The sequence below is a fragment of the Austrofundulus limnaeus genome, unplaced genomic scaffold, assembly GCF_001266775.1.
Source record: "Austrofundulus limnaeus strain Quisiro unplaced genomic scaffold, Austrofundulus_limnaeus-1.0 Scaffold41, whole genome shotgun sequence".
NCBI classification, from domain to species: domain Eukaryota; kingdom Metazoa; phylum Chordata; class Actinopteri; order Cyprinodontiformes; family Rivulidae; genus Austrofundulus; species Austrofundulus limnaeus.
In genome coordinates, this window is record NW_013952443.1 from 1,827,931 (window position 1) to 1,841,854 (window position 13,924).

General features: G+C 37.3%; 1 protein-coding gene across 5 annotated transcripts in view; it reads right to left on the reverse strand.

The window, feature by feature from the left end:
• Positions 1–13,924, reverse strand: part of csnk1g2b (casein kinase 1, gamma 2b) — a 40,401-nt gene that overhangs the window by 15,948 nt on the left and 10,529 nt on the right. For all 5 annotated transcript variants that reach the window (XM_014007345.1, XM_014007343.1, XM_014007342.1 and 2 more), the window contains one exon: positions 8,743–8,812. In XM_014007345.1, coding sequence (XP_013862799.1) covers positions 8,743–8,812 — 70 coding nt within the window. The remainder of the gene's footprint in view (positions 1–8,742; positions 8,813–13,924) is intronic.

Sequence of the window (13,924 nt, forward strand, 5' to 3'; positions counted from 1 at the left end):
ACATACAACAAAAATACAAATAACAAAATGAAAGGTAGCAGAAAGAAAAATAAATCTTATTACCATCTGCCCCTTTTTTCCAAAAATAAAAAAAGTAATTCTAACAATTATAATCTTCAAATAACAAAACATAAAAAACTTGAACTCCTTCTGGAACAACAGTTCTTATAAATGCACATTAACAAATCCATATTTCTTCAACAATCGAACTTTTGTCATTCTCTTAAACAAATTTACTGAGCCTGCATTTTATAAATCACTTTCCAGATTATTCCATAGTCTTATTCCTTGTACTGAAGTATATCGGTCCTTCAAATTTGTTCGAATTTTCAGGCTTTACAAACATCTCTAGTCCCTTAAGATTATAATTATATTATAATTAATTATTCTCTCTTAAATTTTTATTGGATATTTAAAAGGTAATAAAATTTTATGAGCCTTAAATAATGATTTGTAAAATCTTTTCCCAAAATTAAATAACTTCAATACAATCGACTATAAATACATAATTTCTTGGAGTGCTTTTTTTGCCTGGCAGTAAGTTTTGTTTTTGTTCTGATGGCTTGGAAGATAAAAAAGGTTGGGGGTTCGATCCCCAGCACCGTTCCAAAGTGTATTAAGCAAGACCCTGTAGCCCCCACTACCCACTGATGAGCATAATCTATTCTASAGAAGAGAAAAAACCCTCAAACTAAGTTTCTTATCCATAATGTTATTTGGAGATTTATAACTTTTAGATTTTAGACGTATTTTTCTCAATGAACAAGACTGAATCAAGAACATATTTTACAGAGGTCATCATGAAACAATAAGCAAACAGTGCTAAAATGTGTAAAGTGAAAAGCAGCTCAACACAACATTACACGTATATCAAATACAAAAAGCAACTGTCARCTCGCTGCTACTTCCATTTAATACTTCCCATTGTTAAAACACTGTCACCTGTATCAGTACTGCCGTGTAGCTCAAAGGTGTTTCATGAACTGAATTTATCGGCCTGCCGATATAAAAGGGTGGTGCAAAATTTTTCATTGACAGGTTTGTCAGAAATAGAAGTAGCTTTCCTCAGAAATAGGATAAAGGGAAAGGTGACTAGTAAAAAGCACGTACAAAACAAACCACCACACCCATCTCAAAGGTTGTGAGTAAGGCTCCTGAAGAATGTGGACAGATCAACCTGGTGCTGTCACAATCTTAAAACAACCCTTGGAGATGTGGCAAAACACTGCAAAATGTTCCTTTTTTAAGAACAATAAAGATAAGAACACCACAAATTCTTCCATATTTTCACAAAACGGAGTGTGCTATGTGAAAACAATCCTATCATGGTGCTAAAAACCACTGTAACGTGCTGTTTCCATGTGACCTACAACTACTAGTACCTAATGTCTACTGACTTCAACAAAATAAAGTGCTGAGGTCGTGCAGCGCAAGTGTTATATTACAACAGCATTTCTGAAACACAGACAAAAAATAAACAAAAGATAACTTTGTACAAAAACAATGATTGAATATGTATCTTTTTTGTCATTTCCACTGATGTCTGATACGGTATCAGATAAATCAAAGCTTGTTTCAAAATAAAAGTTCTTTGTAAGTTTTTTGTTTCTGCAATGACTGGTTCACATGGAAATATTTTTAAATTGTCAGTTGATTTTCAAATCTTGTGACCCAACATTCGACAATAAAATAATAATAAAAAATAAAAAAGTCAAAGAGATATACACTCACCGGCCACTTTATTAGGTACACCTGTCCAACTGCTCGTTAACACTTAATTTCTAATCAGCCAATCACATAGCGGCAACTCAGTGCATTTAGGCATGTAGACATGGTCAAGACAATCTCCTGCAGTTCAAACCGAGCATCAGTATGGGGAAGAAAGGTGATTTGAGTGCCTTTGAACGTGGCATGGTTGTTGGTGCCAGAAGGGCTGGTCTGAGTATTTCAGAAACTGCTGATCTACTGGGATTTTCACGCACAACCATCTCTAGCGTTTACAGAGAATGGTCCGAAAAAGAAAAAACATCCAGTGAGCGGCAGTCCTGTGGGCGGAAATGCCTTGTTGATGCCAGAGGTCAGAGGAGAATGGGCAGACTGGTTCGAGCTGATAGAAAGGCAACAGTGACTCAAATAACCACCCGTTACAACCGAGGTAGGCAGAAGAGCATCTCTGAACACACAGTACGTCGAACTTTGAGGCAGATGGGCTTCAGCAGCAGAAGACCACACCGGGTGCCACTCCTTTCAGCTAAGAACAGGAAACTGAGGCTACAATTTGCACAAGCTCATCGAAATTGGACAAGAGAAGATTGGAAAAACGTTGCCTGGTCTGATGAGTCTCGATTTCTGCTGCGACATTCGGATGGTAGGGTCAGAATTTGGCGTCAACAACATGAAAGCATGGATCCATCCTGCCTTGTATCAACGGTTCAGGCTGGTGGTGGTGGTGTCATGGTGTGGGGAATCTTTTCTTGGCACTCTTTGGGCCCCTTGGTACCAATTGAGCATCGTTGCAACGCCACAGCCTACCTGAGTATTGTTGCTGACCATGTCCATCCCTTTATGACCACAATGTACCCAACATCTGATGGCTACTTTCAGCAGGATAATGTGCCATGTCATAAAGCTGGAATCATCTCAGACTGGTTTCTTGAACATGACAATGAGTTCACTGTACTCAAATGGCCTCCACAGTCACCAGATCTCAATCCAATAGAGCATCTTTGGGATGTGGTGGAACGGGAGATTCGCATCATGGATGTGCAGCCGACAAATCTGCGGCAACTGTGTGATGCCATCATGTCAATATGGACCAAAATCTCTGAGGAATGCTTCCAGCACCTTGTTGAATCTATGCCACGAAGAATTGAGGCAGTTCTGAAGGCAAAAGGGGGTCTAACCCGTTACTAGCGTGGTGTACCTAATAAAGTGGCCAGTGAGTGTACGTCCACAGTTTTAAATCTGAGCAGTCCTGATGTACTTCCGAGCCGACTTGATCATTTTTAAACACACCACACAAGGCAGGAATAACTCCTGAGATCATCTTTAGAGCCATCATGATAATGGGGGCTTCCTTAAGATCGTTGAAAGGAGGAAATCAGGTCAAAAATCAGCGTAATTATCTCGTTGTGTGAACCAGGCTTTACTGTAACTGTAGCAAACTGTTCATTCTTAACAGAGGTATGTATCAATTGGTGATTTTTGGGCACTGCACGTACATCCAGTATAAAACAATTTCCCAGAAGGCCACATTGGTGTCAGTCCAACACATCAGATCTACTGAAAAAGTAGACAAAAGCAGATCTTTAAAAGGAAAAGATAAAGATGAAGAGAAACAGCTGTTGTAAAATCTAATAAATAAATATGACAGATATATGAAGGTTGAGAATGAACAGCTGGTTGACCAATAATCCTTTTTTGTAGTAGGTTTGATTTGTAAATTCCACATCATCTACCTGAGAGATTGGAACAACTTCTCATCGTATACAAGTTGGCACAAGCATATTACCCATCTATGTACCCACACACACACCTGCCTGCACTTTAGCCTCTAGGATTTTTCTAATACTGACGTCCACAGCAGATGAGGCCGTGACAAGAGCTCACAGGGAGGCTGACTCATCAAAGCTCGCCCCAAATCTAGAGGGCATTCAAAGCACAGTCATCACAAGAAAAGAGCGCAGTGTGCATTATAATCTTCTGCTGGTTGTGTGTGTGAGCAAAGGCTGGTTCTCAAAGGGTAGAAATTAAAGGCAGGCAGGGCATGGTCCCTTTTTGTCCAGTCTTAAATTCATCTTGACACGTGTCAACAGGAATAGCACAAATCCTTCGGCATCTCAACAAAGATTTAAAAAAATGAAAAAAGCCCTCCAATCCAACAGATAAATGTATAAAGCATACAAGTATAAATATCTAAACATTTTTGAGACTGTGGAAAATGCTCCCGTGCAATGATTTAATTGCAACCTGTCTGTGGTGCTCCGAGTCTGACCCATGCTGTCTTGACTATTTTGGTGTTTTCGAACCAAACCGTTTAGTGGGATCTCTCAGGGTTATAAATACTGGGAAGCTTCTCTATGTGTTCAATAAACTGCACCAGCTGCTGTTCTTCCAATCTGAGCTACTCTGAGATCTTTAATTTTTGTAGTCCTGCCTGAGCAGCTTCTTTTTTATAGTGCCTTGATCGTTCAAAAATCATGTATTTATTCTGTCGAATATAGAGTTCCTAAAGTCAGCGTTTCATTTTGACTCTTCCTTTTCCAAAACCACATTTGTTTACAGTGTGAAGGCTTCTTTAAACGGGGCGAGTGCTGGGTGAGCGTTAAGCTTGCTCCACTAATCAACATGTGTTATGACTGAACCAATCAGATTTCGTTACGTCACTCATAGGTTCCCTATTGTGCTTTTTTTAGTTCCTACTCTGGAGCAGGAGCCAAAATAGACCCTATAAAAGCAAATGTAAGAACAACAAACAGCCACAGTTCCTGCAGCGTGGAAACAAAAAAGGAGAAACATTTTAAACGCCTATAAGAACTGTGAAATTGTCCATGTGGTCTGAACGTGTTATATTTAAAACAATAAAGCCTATTGTATCTGTAGGCAGGCGTTCTCAGGCGACAGTTGGAGGGAAGGCCACATCATGGACGCTGAAGACAATGTTGCCTTTACAATGAAATGTCAGGGTTACAGACCAAAGATGAAGGAACTAAAGAAAAGCCAGAGAGAATGGACGAGAGGTGGGGAGAATGCATATTAAAGATTTAGCTTATGGAGTGCACAGAGTGGAGGATAGAAAGGAGAAGAAGTGACTTCCATTAAGCTCAGTGCTTCAGAGATGTTCACACAAGGTTGAAATTTGATCAGCGCTCAGGCTCGCACAGACGGAGCCTAAGGAGACAAGCGCAACACAATTCCAAAGCTGATGGCTCACACGAGATGTTGTGTGAGCCTGGAAACCAGCAAGATGAAGCCGTTTTATTAAGTTATTATTTCTACCAGACAGTTTTGACCTTAGATCTTCAGCAATAAATTGCCTGACATTAGATAATCTAGAGCATTTCCTTAACGTTTCTAAATCAAATTGCTTAAAAGTGTCACTGTTGGAAAAGTTTCAGTCAGAAATTGCTGTTTACTGGATGTTCTGGGTTCTATGTTAACATGTCCGTTTGAACTCTGACTTGTTAAAATATTAATAACATAAAAACATAATAATACAAATCCATTTAATCACCTGAAACACTCATATTGCCAGTATCGTCCAACCCTTCCTGATAATGTTGTAGCAATTCTCAAAAGCACTTTTTTGATTTTTAATTAAGCCTTTATGGATGGATGTAAATGTGAAATACAAAAGCAGTTCTTACAGTTAAATGTTCAACTGATTCCATAAATAAAAGTGAATTTAATCAGATTTTATGCATGTAAATGCATAATTTTTGCAGATTTTTGTTCAATTAAACTCTTTGAGAGAAAAATGGCAATATATCGCCTTGCTTACAGTGTTGCAATATATCACGAGATATCATATTGTAACCTCTGTGTCGTGATATGTATCATATCACCAAATTCTTGCACATACACAGCCCTAATACAAACTTGACTTTTTTTCTTAGTTTTAATAAATGGTAGGTGGTTAGGTGGTATCCACATGGCTGGAAGGGTACTAGTCCACGAGATTGGCTGGAAACTACAGGTGTGAATCAGCAGCTTTTTCATGATACAATATTTATTATATCAATTTGTTTGGATGATGATACGATGTTTCTCAATATCACAAAGTCCGTCGTGATGCATTTTTGATTCAATTCAGTTCATAAGTCTGCGATTAATACGATATCTATCCATTGTGGTAAAGACAGATGATGATCCACATCGGGCATATGATGATGATATGGATCAATGTTTTCTCTTTGCCTTCATGTAAGTGAATCAACAATCATTTATCAATCAATGTGGATCGATATATTGTTACACCCACTACTGGAAACATGACCAGAACTGATCCTGTGTCACTGACACAGCAAATCTTTACAAGGACTTCTTGAATGTTCACAGCCTTGCTAAAAACCATGGTTGAATAAAGGGATTTTCATAAATACACACCAACAATCATATTAGTACATACTCTGAGGTGTGTAGATGTGAGAGCTACAATCAACCTGCCACTAAATGATTGCTTGCTCATATGAACTGAAGCCATTGCACAAACCACAGTGGTAATAAAGTAACTGAAGAAGCCACAGATTAGTAGCTGAAAACCCTTCTGACATATGAAGACAATCTGCAGATAATTGTGTCCGGACATTGTCTGGAGCTGCCTGCACCGTTCCCGAAGGCAGAACATTTTATAAAACAATGCGGAAGAAACCAGTGTTCTGTTTTCAGCACAGAAAATTGGCAATGATATACGGTTTTCATGATATATCAGTGTTACATGTTAAATATACACGATATTGCTTAAAATAAAACAGAAAGCAGCAGGAACACAAAGTTCTAATGCTAACATTTTCAGGACAATATACCAGTGAACTGATTGGTTATTTTCTGTCGCCCTTATTCTCACAAGAAAACAGTAAAAATAAAATTGCACTGCCAAACTGGTCTACAAATGGGTACAGCCTTAATATAATACAGCCGGCAAATACTAAAACTAATCTAAGTGTTGCTATCACCACCAAGAGCAAATATCGTCCATAATTTTCAGTCATTTGTGATGCAGGAAGCAGGATTCCCAACAGCTGGGATCTGTTCAGAACGAGAGAATTAAGAGTGTGCAGATAAGCTCCTGCTGGGCATTAAGCACCGAGTAGTCCACACTATGACATATTTGAGGCTCTTGGGTTGGGCTGGACTAACGGTGTCACATGTCCCCATTTAGCCAAGTTGACAACATAAGTAGATTTATCGCCCTTGATTCCTCCTATGCTGGAGCCTTTCACCATCTCATCATGTAGTGGCTTGTCTGTGAAAGACGAGGTGATTTTGGCTACATTATGTTAAAATGTTGTATCTCAACATGTCTTGGAAAAAAAACACTTTTCCTAGGCTATTCCTTAATTTATGATCATCAGTGGATGGTCACACTTTGAAAATGGTTCAATTCTGTAGAAAAATAAACTATATTTTCTCAATAAGCAGTCGAATCTTAAAACGTTAGGTGTTTTTTTTGACTCGGATGGAAAATGAGTTCCAGTAAAAAAAAATATATACCCCCAAATGAACACGTGTACAATAGTAGTAGTCGAGACTTGAAATGTCAATCGTTTTTGATGAGTTGACCATTTCCAGTATTTTTTGTCTGGTCTTTTTTTTTAAAGTCAGAGTTTAATATAAACTGCCAATCTGGCACAAAAAAAAAATCAAATTTCAGATTGTACTGTAGATACTGTTGATACTCTAAATGATTAAACTCTTAGCTTTTTTTTTCTCATTTCAATCATCGGAGGACACAGAGARAACAGTGTGAGCTGCAGTGGTTTCTAGAACCAACAAAAATATGTAAAAATCAATGCATTAATTTATCACCTCTTGGTTTGATTGCTTTGTGGACTGTTAGCTCAGTGCAGCAGTTCTGACACATTAAGACCGCCCAGCAGGAGTACTTCAATAGCTCAATAATTCATTTGCCTATTCTAACTTTTACATTAGAACTCTGGAAAAAATACAAAATGCTCAAAGTTGAAAAAGGCTTTTTGCTTGATAAAAGGCCTGATGGGCTTTATTGCAAGCTAATAATAAAGTTTTGCTGTGGAAGAGAAGGCAAAAGATGTAGATAATGCACCAAAAGCAAAACCCAAATACAGACACAGCCAAAATTTAAAATAACGAGGCAAGAAATTAGAGTTTTAGTTATGTTTTGCATGCACTGATAAAGATTAGTTGACCAGTTGATCATATAGAAAAACAGACCACAGCCCGTCAACAATACAAGTTTAAGTTTGTTTGTTTTTTCCTCTGCAAACTGCAGGCAGGACACAGTCAATCACTGAGGCAGAGGAGCAAATGAGACCATGGAAGCTATCCAAGCAGACACCATAATGGCCTGAATGCTTGTAGAGGCCCATCTATAAATAGTCAAGGACCTAATGCCCCAACTCCTTATCAACAGTACAGAGCTTTTACTTCGATACAAGGAGCCAAGAAGCTGGCACGTGCCACTAAATTAAACCACAGCACAGCCACAARCACTTGTGACAGATGACAGAGAATCACTCACAATTTAAGATCTCTGCAATAAATTACTGACTAGCTGAAACATACAGTCAGATAACAATTTAAATATGACTAATCATACAGTAAATTCGAGATATTTCACTTTTTGTTCTAATTATTATTTATATATATACACATACATACAGTATGTATGTGTGTATATATATATATATATATATATAAAAACTCAAACAATCAAAAGTTAATAGTTTCAGAGTGAAAATTCACACTCCATTTTTCATTCCAAGAACTATTTACTTTTTTATGTGTACTTTATCTTTAAATCATTATCAGATTTTGTCATTTCTTTATTGGTTGACCTTTCCATAGAACACCAAGTTATCCTTTTTTGATAGTTGTGTTATCTGCGWCTCAGAGGGCACATGACTGTGCGTAATTCTAAATAAAACAAGTCAGTGTGTTAACTCTGCAGTGCTGGTCTAGAGGGAAAAATACCCATTTAAATGGAACTAGTTTTTACTGTTATTTGGGACTTGCAGTGTATTGTACATGCTGCAYTGCTCTTACCTGAATTTCCCAACTGTTTGTAAAACCTGTACTCCAAATGGAGCTGTGGTGCTCGGGACTTTATGGGTTCCTGAAAAAGAAAAGAAAGGAAGGAGAACGTTAAATAAATCAGAACCATTGGATAAATTTGTSCATGATGCTTTCGATGTACAATGACATGACAACGTTAATTTTAATAATATGCAAAAGTTGTGTACAGAAATTTAACTTGCAAAAACATGATTAGACATAAAACTATGACCCCAGATCTTTTGGGGGGTGACACAAAATRTAAAGCAATACAAATTTTTAGTCATTTCTTGGGTCAGACTTTRAGAGATGTGGCAGGATAAGAGAGCAGTTCCAGATGGTATACAGCAGGGTACTGTGGCGATGTGGCTAATAATCAACCAATCAGGACTGTTCATTATATTGCTCGCTCAAGCTTCACAACCTAAAATGTAATCTGATTAGCACCACTCTTGTGATGACAATGGCATTACAGACAAACATTGGCAGAAGACGCCCAAATTAATTCCTTTTCTTAATCGTCAGAGACAATACCACAGTCTGCTGAAGCTCTTTTCTACAACAACACTATAGAGAACCAGTTTAAAACAAGGACGTAGAGTTTCCCGTTCGTCTCAGTGATTAAATTACCTCTAATACAGAGGGATGTAACGGTATATTCATCCCAGACCATTCAGTTGGGCATGTACGGTTCTGTATACCTTGTGAGCCCATAAATTATAGTTACACTAAAGTACTTGTGCACCATGAACTTGTAAACAGTTTACACATCAACATGTTGGCAATCATCGTTTTAACTCTTAAATATAAAGTCAGCATTTTTTTTTCTTTTAAAATTATAAAGTTAAAAGGGATGTTATATTTATTCGGCTTAACCAAAATCATACTAGGAAAAAAAGTAAGAAATTGTACATTTTGTGTACTGTTACACCCTTGATGATTTAAACTGAAAGCTGAAAAGGTCATTACGCTCTCACTTTCACTCCATTAGGTCTTTATCAAATAAGGATCATGTTCTTTTCTGGTGCAGTTTTAAACACACAAGAGTGTTAAAATATAAGCCTCTTCGAGAACAGTGAGGGAAGTTTCCATGGTTTTATGATAAGCACCTTTATAACTATAAATTATGTTGTGCAGTTTTAGTTAAACCTTCTCATCAGAGAGTAGTTTGCTGAAGTGGATTAAATGAAGCAGCACTGACCAACCATGCAGGCCAGTTTCATTTGTGCTAAAGAACCACCCACGATGTTCCTGGTTTAATAAAGCATTGAACAAATAGAGCTGTGAATTATGGTGATTCTTAAAATTTGTTTCAGAACTGGCTGTATTCAGTAGCACTGATGGTAGTGACATTCCCACAATGTGAATTACTGGATTGTAGCTACTTGCTAACAATTATTTTTTGTAATATGGGAGTCAAAAGAATAAGTCTAGTGGCTTCAACAATGATCTATCAGGTATTTAATAATGATTTTACACTTTATAAGGACTTCACCATCCTGAGCCAACAAATAATATTACAACAAGCAAAAATCTACCGCGCATGCAACAAAAAAGAAACAGATTGGGAAAAACAGGAGGCAACAGAAGAGTGGAAGCATGTGGGAGGAGACACGTGGTTTGAGAGGTGGAGTAAGGAACTGCTGCAGCGTCATCCACCTCCCACATGAGAACAGGCAACAAAAGCATGTCTCACACAAGTCAGGCCAGAGCAGAGAGGCCAGAAAACACCAACTACATAAATAATGAGTAAAAAAAACAAAAAACAGATGGCACGAAGTGGCTGAACCCTTTAAAAACAGCTTACAATAGGAAACGCAAGCTTATGGCATCTTGACGTACTTAGGAGTCATCTCTAGTCCAAGCAGATGGACTAAGCTTCAGATTTGTAAATATCTGGGGGCCACGGTGCAAAGGTCTGAGGTGGCATCTATGCAAATTAGTTTTTTCAGAGCATCCTGTAGATAGATTGCTATCCCATCACTGGAATGACACGCTATGGAGCTACACTGTAGTAATGACAATGCTGCCTCTAATATTTTAAGTTTATCATTCCTGTAGTCATAACTATCTGCAACCTTTGCTTACGGTTTCTCCATGCGTTTGCCTTGACAGAGTGAAGCTTTGAAAAAAAACAAAAGCAATAGAATTAAGTGGGTTCAATGTCACAGAAGAGAAATTTTTGACATCTCAAAATATGTGATCAGAGCTGGCAAAACGAGTTACAATGAGAATCTTATATTTTTATTATTATTAATTCTTTATTATAGAGTTATTTTCAAATTGGCTTTCTTAAAGCAACAAAATTATTTACATGAGGGTAGCAACAAGCTACAACAACAGCTAATGTATATTTCTGGCAGTTTTATTCATAACAGAATGAAAATTATAAATGTATTTCTCATTTTCCCCCTGCTGCTAACAGTCCAAATGTTAGAGGAGATTTACTAATATTAGCATAGACAGCAAAAAAAAGTCTATCTAGAATCAAATCCGTGAGCTACGCCAGCCTGGGGATCGATGCGAGATGAGCTGTTGCATGCCATTTCAAGGTCCACTTTTAAAGGGTAAAACACTCTTAAGCACATACAAATTTGTTCTTATGTCATGGAGGATTAGATGTTGATTTCTGTGTTTTAACCTAAGGTGGCCTCCAAAGACTTGTGCAGATGGAGCAAACCATAAGCACAGAGTGGACTTCAGGGATTACGCAACTTTGTATATAATAACATGCAAACTAAATCTAATCTTTCCTCCTTTAACTGATCTGTGTCTGGACAGAGAAGTTAAAATTAAAAACAAATGCAGTGCATGTTTATGCCGAAAACAGAAATTTAATCAAATATTCAAAAACAAAAAACTTGCAGTTAAGCCTTAATGTAGTCATTTTACATATATAACTTTGACAAACTGCAACAAGTTAAGTAATAAGTGGGATTTACAGCATTCACTCCCCCTCTGTAAACAAAATGATTAGTATCATTTTATGTTAAGTATTTGCCCTTTGACACCAAGAGCAAGATCATACAGCTGTTGTGATGTAATAAAACATAAACAAATGAGGGTTGTTTATCTTTTGGGAAGTGAATGTGACTTGTGTCAAAGTGTGTATGTGTATGTTTATGTGCCACGTCCAGTGAAACAGACACAGCATTATGCATAAGGCCCAGAATAGCTGCTGACCTTTGCTTGCTCACAGTAAGCTATTTCACAACTGGCACTGTGATTCATTTATTCTTGGACAGATCAAATCAAATTTCAACATATTAAGGGCACATACGYGAGAATAAAACTCATCGGAAATGGCCGGGGTGTTTCTGCGTCTCKCTACTGACCGAGTCTTTAGGACTAGAGGTGTCTTGGCACTTGGTATGAGCACTGTCAGAAAGCAACAGCTGGCTGGTGTGCAGCATATCTCCAGCTTCAGCTCAGATTTAACACGCCCAGATGGAGCCAAACCCCAATGTGATTATCTGGAACTGGGCCATATGGGGCACTATTGTACAATCTGAAGATATTAGTTTTTTWTTTTCAAACAATATACTTTTGTAGCAAGTCTCATGCCAGTGTCAAAGACTAAAATTTGCATCTCATTGGTAGGGTTGGGCATGGAGTTTCAAGTATCGATCAGAACCGAGACAAACGTTTCGATTCTACCTGAATAATTTCGAAGGAAGAAAATATACAATATTATGCTCACTATAAATCTGCCACTGGAATAAAACAATTGCACTTGGTAAGACTTCTTCAATAAAAGGAAAATTTCATGACATAAGATTAATAATTTCACACAGTCTGCTCTTGCTTAGCATATCAGGCTCAAAAATAAAATCAAAAATACTGAAGGGTTAAATATAAGATTGTAAGACTCACTGTGAAAAATTAGAAACGCTCATTAAAAAGTGAAATGTTTATAGAATTACAATTCTTAGAGACATTACGACTGTTTTATCCTGGTTAGCTACCTCATTTAAACCATGTAAATGTTTTGACTCCATCTCTAAAAAGAATCAGAATCAAAAAGAGGGACCAGAATTGTTCAAATTCAAACAATGCCCAACCCTACTCACTGTTGGTGACTAGTTGGTAAAAATATGCGAGAAGTCTTTAAAAAGACTCTCTCTAATTCCAAGTGTACTCCAGTAGAGTAAAATATCCTATGTTAGAACAGCTGGTAAATTGAGCAATGAAACAATGTGTCGTACACATTAAAATACATCATAATTTTCAAAATTTGGCCTCTCAACTTCTCAGTCGTGAACACTCAGAATTCAGTAAGACTGCAACAAGTAATTCACAAAATTTCTTGTAATTTTGAGGTACCAGCTAGTCTTTAACAGTTAGCTAAAAGAGAAATGAACCTACAAAGCTTTAAATATGAAATACCTCTTATTGGCATATAGACAACATTTAGTTCAAAACTTATTTTTCTGGAGTGTGACTGTAGGAGACTTGTGCCACAACTCAATGAATGGAGGGGAAAAAACCTAACTGGGACTATTAGTGATGTATCTTGTTATCCTGCTGCCTACATTTCAAATACCTTCAACAGCAGTAAGATTACAATGTCTCATCAATATCTGACTTTTAGTCAAAAAACATCACTGACAAGGATTTCCTCATTTTCATTTTAAAGCTGAATTACTCAGGAAGTTGACAAAAACCCATATTGATGTAACAGATTAAATGTCAGAGACAACCTCCTTCCACAGAGGCTACAGTCAGATGACAGCAAACACAACCTGTCATCCACACACACACGCACACACACACACACACTTGTGGGAAGTTCCAGTCGAACCACAGAGATAAAGCTAAGTTTTAAAAAAAATGTAACATTTCTGTCAAAGCTGGGAAAATGACACATCACTGCCACTGAACAGTACCCCCCCCCCCCCCCCAATTCGTTCCGTGTGTGTATTCATATTAACATTTTAAGCAAATATGCTCTTTTCTGGAAAAAAAAACACCTAAAATAAAAAAGGTCTAAGGTACTTTTATCGCATAAATCTAAAGGATTTGGCTATATCAGTTTTACTCACAGTGTTGCCATTTTTAGAAATATCAACTAGTTAATAATTCGTAAACAATGGAATCCTGAACATTTGCAAACTAATTAAATTATACCTGTCATTCTCCAATATGTAAAATATAGAAACGACGTTTACTAAAA